Here is a 15,095-nt window from a genome sequence, read left to right on the forward strand (position 1 = left end):
GGGTTAACTTTAAACACACTATTGACTTTTTTTTTTTTTTTTTTTTTTAGGCATCAGAATTTTTCATTGAGCTATTCGGACTTCACAACCTAATACTAAAAGATTGATCGCAGGCCACATAAATTCATTAGATGGGCCAGATCTGGCCTGCAGGCCATATGTTGGCCATGCCTGGGTTATACTAAACAGTTTCAATATAAAGATATGTTTAGCATACATATTATATATTCATTTTATAATGATTAATTATTTGGTTATTTATCTCCTAATAATCAATTGATATACAGGTTAGAATACATTTCATCATGTTGATTTTCAATTATGGATTTACTAATAATCAAAAATATTGGAAAAAATTAAGAAGTTTATATCAATACCTCAATAAGATTTTGATGCTTTCCTAGATATTTTCCATTTCCACATCCTACATCAATTAAGAGAGATCCAGAAGGTACAGAATTCAAAAAAGTAGCAACTTTTGGCCATTCCTTATATCTAGTATGACTAAAATGATCTGCTATTTCATTATACACCTGAAATAAAATTATTTTATGAAAAAATAAAGTATAATCAATGATTTAAGTAGAAATAATTCACTAATACTATATAAAACATATTAGAAATAACAGCAACAAATGGAATTCTTAAATTAACAATTAATATAGGTATATGTGTATTTTATACATATACATATTTTTTGCTTTGTTCTCCATGAGAATATAATATAATATATAAACTTTAGCCATTAAAATAATCAACTTTTATATTTATATATATTTTATTATTATTATTAAAAGTGTTCTTTCTCCTAGTTATTGGTTAAATAAGTCAATGCTTTGTAGCAGCAAAATACTGTCTTTGCAAATATAAAAACATCATTTTGTAAATTTATATTATTCTGGAGATTTTTAAAATCCTATCATGTAGAAAATNATAATTATTTTAATAATTAGACCTCTGATCATTATTTATAATTTTGTAGAACTCAGATTTGGGAGAACAAACATATTTATGTTTTAGAACAGCATTTCCCAACCTAGGGTCCATAAAATGTACAGACGTTATCTAATAGTATGTATTTATTTTTCTAAAAATGTATTGATAGAATCACAACAAATTAAGTCACTAAATATTACTTATTTTCAACATGATTAATATGTATACAAGTTGTTTTCAATCCCCGCCATTAATTCATGTTTACACTTTTGTGTGCATAAATCCTTTATGTACATTAGAGCCTCAAACTCGGTACTCGATAACCCGGAACTCCGGATAACTCGGCCACACCCTGGCAGGGCAAAAAAATCCTTAGTTAATTAATTTTCATGATAAAGACAGTTTTATGCCTCATAAAGTATTTTTCTGAGGTCAGTCTTATCAAGTAAATTACTGTACACGGTGTATTCATTAATTTTCATTTTCATGTAGTAAAGGCTCTATGCTTTCGTAAAAGACGTACTTTTCCTTTGTTTAAGGGTATTCTCAAGTAAACAATACATACAAGTACAGTACAGTATTTTCTGAGGAGACACTCATACTTATTTTTTTTAACCCCATTCCCGATAACCCGGCATTTTCACAAACTCTGCCACCCTTCGGTCCACATTAGGCCGAGTTTTCGAGGCTCTACTGTACTTACTTAGCTAGCAAAAAGCAATTTGCAGAATAAAGCCAATGTTTGGAATAGTACTTTAGATAAATGCTGATACTTTATGGTCTTGTGTGTATATATATATATATATACAAAAAGATATGCATGAGTATTTGTATATGTCATACAAATATTTGTTGATTTTTGAAGTGGTTTGTAATCTTAGTAGATTGGAAATCACTGTTCTAAAATATAGTATTTTAACATTTATATACTACGATTTTTAAAATTAAACATTGGAAATACATTGAAAAGTAATGGCAAAAATTCAATGCTTTAGAATTCTATCAAGATGTAATAAGGTTCTTGATTTTGTTTACTAAATATTTTTTCTTTTTCTTTAATATTTCTTTTTCATTATTGTACAAACATGAATAAGAAAATATAAATTTTAAGACTTATAATTAATAGAAAACTGTGGAAATTCTCATATATCACACTATGATTTAAGCATTTTATTTAAAATTCTAGTATGCAAAGACTTTTGCTTGGTCAGTTAATAAATATTAACAGAAAAAAAGTTTAACTTCAAAAATATTCTTTACCACAATCACAAGGTTTCCTTCTAATAATGCGAAATGTAAATGATGTTCGAACACCTCTAGGAACTGATTTAAGAAGTCCATTCTGATTTGGAATTACATCCATCTTCCTTGGTGTAATGCTACATAATAATAATAATAATAATAATGGCAATTGATTAGAAAATGTAAAACATAACAACCTAAACTTCTAACATATGTTTCCAACTAATTAATTCAATATAATTTTATAAAATCATGGATCATACTCCTGTAATANATAATATATTAAACCATTGTAATATTGAAATTACAAACCCATGACTCCATAAATATCTGCTTTCTTTTGACATAATTAAGACACTATATCTTGGTAACAATATTGGAACATGACAGCCATTGGGATGATGAAATTCCATGACTATCTTAAAACAAATGGACAATGGATTATTATTATTATGAAATGAAGTAATTTTTAAGATATAAATTGTAGTTAACTAATATACAGGATACAAAGTTTTTACATTTAATATATTATTACTATTCTTGTTAAACGTAATATTTTTATCTGCAAAAAATAATCTTGATATTATAAATTTATCTAATTAAAAGATATTTTTAATCTTAAACAATATTTATTATAACTATTGAATTAGCTTTTTTACTCTATCTTGTGGAGGGTAAATCAAAAATAATAATTTTACACTATCCACAATACATAGAGATTCTTTAATTAAAAGTAAAATTTTTGCTTCTTAGCAAGAAAAGCTTCTTCAATTAAAGTTTGAAAATAAACAAATTTTTTATTATTAACATTTATTTTCTTTCACAAAATGTTGGGGAGAATTATACTTGTGGCAGATAACTATAACATGATTCCTTGTTTACATTCAGGAGTTGTGCTGCATAGTGCCAAAATTGCCACTTGGGAATAGTTTTATTAAAATGGTGATACAAGTATAATACTGGTGATAAAACCCTTAGTCCACTTATTTTGACATTCTGGATGAAATTAAATCATAAAGCATGCTTCAGCTAAAGCAAAAAATTTGGATATGACAAAAGCTGTGAAATACAGTTTAAGCATTGTGATCAAATGTGTTATTCAGAATTATTCATTAAAAAATTATTCCTATTTCTAAGTGACAGCTTAACATGTTAATTTTCCTTTCCAGATTCCAAACTGATAAGGCTACCAGCACTGCATTAATTAGTAATGCAATACTAATTGCATTAATTACTAACACTAATCCTATTGCAGTAATACTAATTGCATTAATTAGTAATGCAATTAGTAGTGACAATAAATAATTTGAAATCGTGAAAAAGATTAAAAACTGGCAAAATAATTGGCAATTTTTAAAAATTTTCCTGACTGACCCCTGTATATACATCAGAATTATAACAATAAATTATATATCGTAATACCTGAGATCCCAAGTTAAATACAACAATACAATCTTCAAAAGCAGAATGAGTATCAATATGGACTGGTATACCTAATTTAAAATAATTTTAAGAATAAATTCATATGTTTTAATATCAAAGCTTTTAAATGTTTTATAAAAATGTTATAAAGAATAAAACCAAAAATTGTATTTTATTTCAGGNAAAAACACATTTTATAGAGAATTAATATAGCGTTAAATACTAAAAGCAAAAAATTAATATAAAAGACTAATTAGCATAAAGATAAAAGATAAGGTAACTAGCATTAAGATAAAATCAATGGAATTATTTGGATAGACACGTGGGGTAATGTCTTGTCTTGTAGAAGCTAGTTGGACATGAGCTTCTAGCCTATATCGCCCCGTGATGTAATTGTCATGTAATAGTAGTTGTATGCATTTATGATGGTCGCATTGTGGGAATAATGCCTTCCAGGAGGTCCATTTAAGAGTAACTGGCCCCTATTCAGGTGTTACAGATGTGAAGAAAACCCAGAAAACTTCACATGGCCAGCCCGTCCTGGCAAAGCATGAAGCTATGACTGAACTCCCAGTGTTCAGAGAACAGAACCATTGGCCAATGGTGGGCTGTCACGGAGTAATGCTCACACAACGAGAAATAACGCCACACTGAGCCAGAAAACGCATAGGTTACCCTTTATTTTCACAAAATTAACAGCAAGGTGACTTGAGCACACTGACAAAAACTGAGACAAATATTTTGGAAAAAAAAATCAATGAAAACCAAAACCGACAATAACCTAACTCAATGATAACCAAGGTATTAGTGTACTTTTGTATGGAATTTGCTTAGGAGAGGGAATTACTGAGAAATTTTACATATTTTGAAAAAATTAAATTTAATAATAAAAATTATGTAGAGTAAAAACTAATATAGTATTTCCATCATTTCTAAGAAAACTACTACTCAAATATATATCCTATCATAAAAATGTCCGCAGCTTGCCATCTTTTATTGGAGATGAGTTAAATAAGCCTGTTTTCCAAAGTACAGAATTATTAAAAATTTTCATAATTAAGAAGATAACTAATAAAAATTGTTTCAAAAAGAAAATCTTAGACCTAGTCTCTTATTAGAGTCTCTTTAAAATATGCTGCTTTGCAAATTAAAAGAAATTTCATAATTTTTCTGGATTTCTGAAAAGTGGTTAATTCAATTTTATGAAATGCATTTCTACTATAATATTTATCGTTTCTAAATGCAAATGATTCATCCACACAAGTGTAGTTAACTACCTTGTGATGATTATAAATAAAACATGTTTTTGGCCTAATATATAAAATAATTCACATGACTGTGTTACAGGAAAAAATTGCTTTAAAAAAGGTTTGGAAAAAGAGAGGTGCAAAGCTATGATATCCAGCATGCTAACTAGTGATTCATATCTTACACATTCAACTACACATACCTGAAATTTGATTTTTACAAACTTAGTACTAATCAAAACAAAAAACTTTCAACATTGATATCTTGCAATTGTGCATTGACAAGTTACTTCACTGTTTATTAGACAAATAAGTGTACTATAACATATTAAAATATCAAACAATTCAAGGAGAGCAAGGGTTGATGGTCCTCTTGTTAATAGTAGTTTTTTTTTTATAATATTTTTATCTCTGGTATAAAATAGCAGTTATAAAAGATTATACAAGATAATGAGTNTAAATCAATAAAATGTTTATCTATCATTTGTTTTATTACACAAATTAAAAAATTAAAGATTTGCTCCTGGGCCCTCTGTTATATAGCTTTTCTGCTACCTTCTCAGCCTTCCTGGATTTTTCAATATGTTTCATCTGTTCTCTGTTATCCCTTACTGTTGTATTCTTTCATTTGTTTTATTTGTTTCTATATTTTATCATGTTTCTCCATATAAATATTACCTGACTATAATGAATTTTACAATTCATTTGAAGGAAACTTTTATTTCATCTAAGTCTATATATAACTCATTAAATTCATAGCAAATTCTAGCAAATTGCATAATCTTATAATTTTTTAAATCCTATTAAAAATATTGAAAAATTTATCTTCTGGTAATTACTGTTGAAATAAGCACTACACACATAAATATCCAGCAAGAAAATACAAAACTACATGAAAACAATTTTCATCCATGTTGAATGGTTGTCATCAGGCTAACTGACCTACACAGTTCAAATTCAGTGTGAAAACAACAGTTTGAACCGAAAAATTACTTGGAATAGATGATTGCTGTCTGTGTGCTAAAAGAGGAGTAACAAAAGAGAGAGGGGTGAGAAGGATGGATATCACCTGTTCCAAGTAACATTTTTGTTTGATCTGTTTGTTTTCACAGTTGCATTCAAATTAGTCTGATGACTATTCAACACAGATGAAAACAATGAAAATGCTTGCTCTCATGTAGTTTTGTAGGTACAGTTACATCTCTAAATGAAACTGTTGGGATCTTATCAGAGCTGTAGACCATACCCATAGGAATGAAAAAGTCGAAGGAACTGTACCTCTACATGTGGCTCTTGTTATTGGTATCAATTGTAGGTGCCAATATTTATTTTATTTCTTAAATCAATAATAATAACATGATTTGGAAAAATAACTTCAGACTTGCTCTACATATACAAGAAACTTTTTTCTATAGATACAAAATTTTGTTGTTACACTACTGATATCCATTATTACCAACTATTGTTCTGCTAGATATTTTCCTATGATATTTTTGTGTTCTCTAAAGTAGTCAGATTCTTTTCCTAAATATAGTCTCTAAACTAAGGTGACCAGATTTTAACATTGGTAAAGCGGGACAAAATTGATGAGGGAATGGTTGTCTTGTTGAAAAAAATTGTTCTAGAGCAACAAAATTTTATCATCAAAGAATGCAAAACTTTCACTTTTCCTTTGATTGAATTTGCCTTGAGTGTCACTTTATTATTGTAATTTTTTTATTATATAATACTGTTGTAACCAAAATGAACCCCAGCCCCACCACTAGCAATAGAATAATGCAAACCGATGCGCTTACTCTCACTAGTTGCTAGCTTTCCAAGGTGGCGACAGACGAGAGCTCTGTGCCATCTAACATGCAATGAACAAAATGTTCGCTTGTTTGGACATCCTGTGAACACACACTGCTCCGTTGCTGCAGCTGCATGCCTCAAACCATTTTCTGTTGGTCTTTGCCACAAACACAAAGGATTTTGTTGGCTCAGCATTCTTTATTTCCAATGCTCATGCATACCTTGGTATTGATATGTATGATACAAAATGATCTTTATGAAGCTTAAATATAAGACATATGTTTATGACACATAATTGACAAAAACTGAATCTTTCTAAAACTCGGAACTTTTTTAAAACACTGCGGGACATGGGACAAATTGTTAAAAATCAGGACTGTCCCACAAAAAGTGGGATGTCTAGTCATCTTACTTTAAACCTTAATTGTTCTATTTTTAATGGTTATGAGGTGCTTCTTTTCTTCTTACTGTTCAAAAAGATTCATTGATAAATTTTAAAAATTTTCTGTTAATATGACATATTTATTTTCAAAGATAAATCAGATATTTATTTAAATGTAGTTAAGTTATGAAAAACTTAACTTTTTCTTCATACAAATCCTAAATTTCTGATAAAGATGAAATATATATTAATCATACATATATTAGATAATACTGACAAATGCTCATTTGTTAACAGTAAAATATAAGAAATTGCATGATTTTATACTTGTTTGATTTGAACAGCTCAGAAAATATATTCTAAAATTTTATGCTAATTAAACGTTATTAATAATTTCAGGGTTTTTACTAAGATCTTAAAAATTTCATCTGTTGGTGGACAACTATGCAGAAGATTAACTCATTTAAATTCAATCTTTGAAGATATTAAGAAAAATAGCTTTGTATCACTTAAGTATATCAATTTTTATTTTTATTTTTCTAAAATGAAGTACATTTTGATCAACATGATTTATTATTTCTTAACTTATATGTTGTGTTTAATTCTCAATTTTGTTTTTTAGATGCAGGAATTTAATATCTGCCATAATAGTGGATGTACTATTGGGAATTCTTGTGACTATATTAATACAAAAATATATTGAATTAAATGAACTCTTAGAAGCTGTCTTGATTCATACAAATGCAAGAATATTTTGTTTTATTTTATTATTTTTTGGTTTAATATGTATTTTAAATTTAATATTTTAATAATTACAAAAGATGTCTGTTTGCATCTGTTTATTCTGCCATAACNAAATCTAAGCAACTCGCACAACATGGAATTCATATAACATGGAATTATCAACAGTGTTATAGGGGGTCTACTGTATTACATTCTTGGTCATTCATGCATTTCATAATCAACTTCAACATCAAACCATGCATTTCAATCAATGTGTATTGAAATATTAGATGGTGTATGTATGTATGTATATAAGATCTTTTTAAACATTTGGTATATATTATACCTCTCACTAAATACATGTCAAAGACTTAAAAGACAAAGCATGTGTAATCCTGAATATTTACATGTACCATACACTAAATATATATTACATTTCATTATAATTTCTAACCATAATTTATGAAAATTTAATTGTATACATTTCTTTTTATAATGTCAGATATATTTTTAAACTTACCTGAATCATCCCATTTGATACACTGAAGTATTTTTTCTTCTTGTTGCTCAGTAAAAAAATCTTTAATAAGAATTAATCCAGGAGGAAAATTCTCATTCTTAAAAAGCTTCTGGTTGCTTGGAACTAAAATATTTTTTAAAAATAAATAAATAAACTTTCAAACCTAGATAAATGCATAAACAAGTAAAATGGCAAAACTGTATTTGGGACAAGACTATGTCTCGGAGATGGAATCACTTTGATACTCAAGGCAGGTCATCATTCTCATTCTCTTATCTTCTCTGACATCGCTGCTTTTGGGTGCAATCATTCAAACTTTGCCAGCCCAACCACAAGATCGTCCACAATGCATCTTCGATGAAATTAACCTATCTAATTTCAAAATTTCGTGTCGGCCCAGGTTGAATTTTTGTCGATGCATAAGAAAAGTTCCCGTTTTTGAAAAACTAATCGTGGCTATTGTATCACCCGAAATTATTTTTTTATTTTGCACAAACAATGTACAGTTTAACCCGATTATAATGTCATCAAATGTAATGACAACTCTAATATAACGTCAAATTTTTATCGGTCCTACGATTTTACTATACTAGATAATGTTAAAAAACCTACTTGTAATGACATAAAACCCTGTTTTAATGTCATATTTGAAGCACTCTCAAATTTACAAAATTAGATTACAGATTTTATTTAACATAGAAGAAACTACGTGTTCAGTCCTAAGGTCAGAGTTCACTTCTTAGAATGACCGTGGGTTGTACTCTCCCCTGCCTGACTTTCAGTGGGGTGAGGTGGCTGTTTTGCCTGTTTGTAGAAGAGGGTTGCCATTTTGTATTTTATTTTGACTCGATTCTCAGTCCCTTGACTACCTACAAGTCTGGATTTTTTATGCACATATGATTTGGGCACCTAATACTCTGTGCCAAATATAAACTCTCAACATGTACTCCTTCATACCTCTATGCTGGTAAGAATGGGTGGCAGTACGATTTTATAAACAAGACATAGTCTTGTCAATAATGCAAAACAATTAAATATGACTATTAAAAATTTTCATATAAATTAATTAATAAATACAAGTACCATACATATACAATTTATGAAATACAAATTCTTACAATAATTTTTTATAACTAACAAAATCAACTTTAGCTTTCTCTGAAATAAACAGTTTATGTAATTTATTCAAAGTTTATTTGATATATATTATTGAATGATAATCAATTAAGTTATATTTATTTATATTTAATGCAATATTATTTTTGAATATGTTTGAATGTTTAGTTTTGTTCTATTTTAACAGATCATCTGTAATGAAATTTTTTGTTTGCATGTAACTAAGAAGAAAACAAAAAGCCTGATGATGCTACATTTGAATTCNGGGGGATTAGGTTCCAAAAATTAAAAAACATGTTAAATCCTTATTTAAATCGGATTTATTATTCATTTTTTTCATAGGTAAAATATTTATTTATTATTTAAGTAAATATTTTACCAGAGGATTATTCATTTTATATGATGATCTCAGCATGAGCATCATCAACTGGCAACAATTTGTTAGTGTGTTCATTAATAGCGATCGCTCTGCAACGGGAGTGCACTGCTCTTTGTAGACATTTTGTAGGCATTTAGGAACGACGGTGAAAGAAAGATGGCTGCGCCCGCACTATCGATAGTATCATGTGGAGGAATCTAGAATTCTAAAATGAGCTTTTAGAGGCAAAAGAAGGCTCCCAATTGTAAAATTTAACCATTAAATGGATTATTTGTTGAAAGAGCATCCAAAGTACCCACGAAAACAATTAGAATGCTCGCGCTGAGTTACACGGAGGTATAAAAGAAAGCACCTTTTATTACATTTTATGTTGTATGAGAGTTTTACCCAATTCCTGAACCGTGTTAGAGTGAATCCGTGCCATATTATACGGGGGTTACCTGTATATATGTATTGGAATACCTACTTATGATTTTATATAAACAGATAACTGCTTTAATTGAAACAGTTATTTGTATATTTATTATGCGTTTTAAAGTATTTGATAGTGTAATTATGATTTTAAAAATTCATTTCCTTATTCAATTATTTGATACATCTGAAAAACATTCAATGAAAAACTTTTCACTTTTCTGAAAATCTAATGCATACAGATTATACAAAATTTTAATTTCACATAATTTTTCTGGTTTAGAAAGTGTATGCCCTAACTTTCTGCAAGTAAAACTATTCATCTTTAATAAAAATTAATTAATATTAAAACACTATACAATATTTCCAAAACATTAACAAAATTAAATGAAGTGTCATTGATAACATAATCATATTGTTGTTATGGTATGGTCATGTTTTTTATGCAGCATTGCTCAATCACTACACAGCAAAGCATTTCTAAATGAAGCACTATAATGCAGCAAACTATTTCTAAACATTTGCTGCAAGGGGTTGCTGCAGCAAAGATAAAACAACTTTTACGTCTGTTACACATATGAAGCAAAATAGATGCTTGTGTGTATAATACAATATTATGCTGTAAAAATAAAAAAGTCGAAGTGACTGTTGATAAAAATATTATGGAAAGATTAAAAGGATTACATTTTCTAAAATGACTCTGAAAGTTATCTAAAGAATAAGAAAATACTATATTTTAAATAGAATTATCTATCTCCTATCTCTTTACTTTGTTCACATTTTCGGAAAGAGAAATGCTCAATTCTTTATATCTCTTTATTTAAATATTGCAGTTTTTTTAGCTAAAACACTACTTTTGGCTGTAACTGGAATTAAAGGATAGATTACAGCATCCATGTTTAGTTCAAGTGGAAAGCATTTCAAAACTATAATGCAGCAGTGTGTAGCGATAACTGTCATGACATCATTTTCACTATACTCTCGCTACATAAAGAAAAGCAGCCTATAGTCAAAGCATTGCTACAGTTGCTATAGTTTAATGTACCAGTGTGCAATGTACTTCTCTTGAAAGACATAAAATTTTAAAAAATATAAATAATTTTTAAAATATTATTATTTTTTTTTATTTTTTTTTTTTGTGGTGTAACTTTGCTGAGTATTCAGTAGAATTTGCCAACATTGGAGGGGCAAGACACTCCCTCAAACTGTCCAGTAGCTTCACCTGTAATGTGACATTGCTCAAAAGTAGATCACTGCCTACTATAAATAAATTAAGCTGTGGCAAGTTTATCAAAGATGTTATATAAAAATTAAGCAATGTATAAATGTAAAAAATTCCTAGTCCTTTCTATGGTAAAATATTTCATTTACAAAATCTAACTTAATTATAGAGTTTCATTTATATGTGGTTTCCTGTTTATAAAGATAATTTATATTACTATATTCTTTTAGAAGCATACTCAAAATTTTTAGAACTCATTCTTTGTTTTCTTCTGTCACCCCCTCTTTCCATATTCCTGGAATTAATTAACATAAAATTGACTCTATGGTAATCTGCTTGTTCATGTGCTTTATTTTTTTTTTATCTATTTATGAAAAGAGACCCTGTTAATGCTGATAAATTAGAAGGAAGACCTGTTTTCTCATGCTCATCATGGATTCAATCAGGCACACAATAAATAGCTGGATACTCTGTAGTGAAGGGTGAACTCAATATATTTAGTCAAGCCATATATGAAAATTTTTGAAATTCTAACCTAAACTCAAATGTGTTTTTCTGAGCAGCAAGTTGATACCTTGACTGTTTTGATTATTGGCTTGTCATTGATGATAAACAACATATTGAATGGAAATCTTGAATAATGAAATTACCATTATGTTTTTTCATTTGTAGTTTATATAACACTCTAGTGTATTATTCCTCTAGCTTATTTGTTATACAGAATGTAAAAGTAGGTTTACAGTTTAGTTATGTTTTCAAAATATAACACTCATAATTCTAAATCTTCCCACAGCTGATTATATATTAGTAAATAACACCAACAAAACCTTCAAAACTAAACCAGCATAGAAATAGCAGTTCGCACATGGTTACCCTAGAACAGTGGTACAAAGATTAGCAGAAGGCTATATTAAGAGAATGAATAATTACACCAGTTCCAATCTTAACAGGAGTGATAGTAAGGATTCAGACCAACATATACTAATTGATTATGACCAGAGGTTAAAGACTATATATAAAGAAATTGCTACTAATAGAAGGTGGGTGATAACATATGGATGTAACCTGTTTGTTTATTCATTATTAAGAAACAGCAAAGATGCCATTAATGCCTACAACACACTGGGGGTATACAGTATATTGGAAGGGATGACATTTTGCAAAGATCTGATGTACATTGGTTCAACCAAAAGGTCTCTTAAAAAATGGCTGATGGAGCATAAATATGATATATGTAACAAAAAGCAGACCACTGCCCTAGCAATATATGCTTCTGAAATTTGTGTGGAAGCTAAACTATAGTAGGCCAGTCCCATTAGATGCACCTTTCACACCAATCAAATCAAAATTTTGGAAGCTCTTGAGATTTGTAAAGCCAAGTTAAAGGGAAAACGTATCAATTTTAAGGAGGAGGTAAACATCTCACATGCTTGGAAGTCATTAATAAGAAATAAAAAGTCAATTACTTCTGTTAGGATTTATAACAAAGATGCTTGCTAAAAATTTTTTATGTTAATAATGTTATGTTAGTATTTGTTAAAAACTTTTTATGTTATTTTAATGTTACATTAATTTTTATTTTAATTTTTAGTGTTAATGTTAACACGTAGATGTGATTTTTTTATAATTGTTTGAATATTTAATCGTTCCAGTGATTTTAAAATTTAAAATTGTTCTAGTAGCATTCTAATTTATTATTGAATGTTTTGACCTGAAGCAGATCCCAATTAGGATCAAAAGCGCTTGTCCATAGTACATTTATATTAAAATATATTTGTTGGTTTAATTTTGAAGGTTTCATTGGTGTTATTTTATAACACTCGTGATGAAAATGGTTGTTTTTTTTTTTTTTTTGCTTTGTTTTGTTTTTCCTCGTGTAAATTTTATAAATTTTAAAATTTAATATGCATATTAATTTATATCATTTATAAATATATTTCAGTATGTAGTGAATGAACTTCAGAAATTATTATATTGGCTCATGGGAGTTCCTGCAGGTTTAAAATTAAATAAACCATTAAATAATGCATTGGGTCATTTTTTCTTATATCATATATATTTATGGAAAAGTAAGTATTAATATATTCATTAATTAGTTATATTTAACATAAGAGATCCTAAATTTTAACCAACCCTGTTCAAAAAATGATTAAATAAATAGTATTAGTTTGAGTGACACATTAAAATCTAATATATTTTAATATAAAAAATGTTATATTGTAATGAAAATCAAATTAAATATAGAGTAAAATTGATATATTTGTTATAATACCAAATTACATATGTTTAATTTTAAAAAAATTAATGCATGATCAAACTACAGCAATGTTTAAAAGCTGTATTTAAAGAAACACTTGGACTTATTCCACACATATACATATATAAAATTAGAATTTCAATTAGTTATTATTACAGTAGTATAGAAATGTAGATTTTGTAAACTTCTTGGGAAAACAAATTGAAAGTGATAAAGAACTCTAGTTTTAACTGTCAACTCAAGCTATAGCTCTCTAATTGATTAATTTTCTCGAAGGATTATGTAGAATTTGTATTTTTATACTATTAAGTTCAACCCTAATGTAATATTGAGGTTAAATATACAATATAGATTACATAAATATTTTTATATTTTATATATTCTTAAAAGGAATGTCATATTTTTCTTAATATTTATATTAATTATCTTATAAATAATAATTTTATTTTTCCAGCTTACATGGCAATCATCAAACCAGTATTTATATTTATTATGGAATCTTTTACATTAATTGGGATGTTAGGTGTTACATTTTTGTTAACATTGTTCAATGATTTGATATCATTAGCTACCATCCATATTTATTGCTTTTATGGATATGCTGCAAGGTAAATTCAATTATTTCAAACTAATAAATAGAAATAGTTTAAAATTTGGATTAATAGTTAATATCATTAAATTTTCAAATCAAATTATTTCAATTTTATTTAAAAAATCAGATAATACTTTACATATTACAGTAAAACCTGTGTAAACTGGAATTATATGGTTCCAAATTATTTTTTCCATTTTTGCAGGTTTATGTTTTAAATAGGTTTTAGTATTTTTTCTTTTTTTATCTTTAAACCATAGTTATCTTCATTTTTTTATAGTAAAATTAATTTTACATATGTAAAAGAATTTTATTGTTAGACAATCCAAATTAAACAAAGTGATTCCAACTAAAGATGGAGCAAAAATTGAAGTTGTTCTTTAGCAAAAAGTTCTCATTGTTCCCAAGAACTTATGCTAGGTATTCAAATATGAGCTCACTTGACAGCAAACAGCCCAATTAACAACCCAAAAATTAGTATCTTGCTCTACTCTTAGATATTCTAATCACATTACGGTAATACAGAGACCAAGTTATTCTGTGATCTGGCTTCTCCAGGAATTTTAAAACTCAAATTAATCATTTATTTCAATATCTATAATTATCAACACATTAATCAACTTGTTTTCAAATACTTGGTACAGTAGAACCTCGAAAACTCGGCTCTCGATAACCCGGCACTCCGGATAACTCGGCCACACCCTGGCAGGGCAAAAAAATCCTTAGTTAATTAATTTTCATTATAGACAGCTTTATAAAAGTATAAAAGCTCTCATAAAGTATTTTTCTGAGGTCTGTCTTATCAGGTAAATTACTGTACACAGTGTATTCATTAATTTTCATTTTCATGTAGTA

The 15,095-nt window shown here is 28.0% G+C and overlaps 2 protein-coding genes across 2 annotated transcripts in view; one reads left to right on the forward strand and one right to left on the reverse strand.

Annotated features, from left to right (window-relative positions):
- Positions 1 to 1,537: 1,537 nt before the first annotated feature.
- On the reverse strand, positions 1,538 to 6,833 carry LOC111621257 (alkylated DNA repair protein alkB homolog 8-like). Its single transcript, XM_023363338.1, has 4 exons — positions 6,644 to 6,833; positions 3,601 to 3,671; positions 2,491 to 2,597; positions 1,538 to 2,315 (listed from the first exon to the last, which is right to left on the reverse strand). Exons 1-4 carry the CDS (start codon positions 6,831 to 6,833, stop codon positions 2,180 to 2,182), a joined length of 504 nt encoding a protein of 167 aa, XP_023219106.1. The 3' UTR covers positions 1,538 to 2,179.
- Positions 6,834 to 7,414: 581 nt separating this feature from the next.
- The window catches only part of LOC111621278 (phosphatidylinositol N-acetylglucosaminyltransferase subunit Q-like), a gene marked incomplete at its 5' end in the record, with an annotated part of 14,907 nt that continues 7,226 nt past the window's right edge, over positions 7,415 to 15,095 (forward strand). Inside the window, 4 exons of the mRNA XM_023363363.1 lie at positions 7,415 to 7,533; positions 7,643 to 7,763; positions 13,334 to 13,460; positions 14,103 to 14,256. Of these exons, the coding sequence (XP_023219131.1) occupies positions 7,415 to 7,533; positions 7,643 to 7,763; positions 13,334 to 13,460; positions 14,103 to 14,256 (521 nt within the window). The remainder of the gene's footprint in view (positions 7,534 to 7,642; positions 7,764 to 13,333; positions 13,461 to 14,102; positions 14,257 to 15,095) is intronic.

The sequence above is a fragment of the Centruroides sculpturatus genome, unplaced genomic scaffold (assembly GCF_000671375.1).
Source record: "Centruroides sculpturatus isolate CEXI.00-Female unplaced genomic scaffold, Cexi_2.0 scaffold271, whole genome shotgun sequence".
NCBI classification, from domain to species: Eukaryota; Metazoa; Arthropoda; class Arachnida; order Scorpiones; family Buthidae; genus Centruroides; species Centruroides sculpturatus.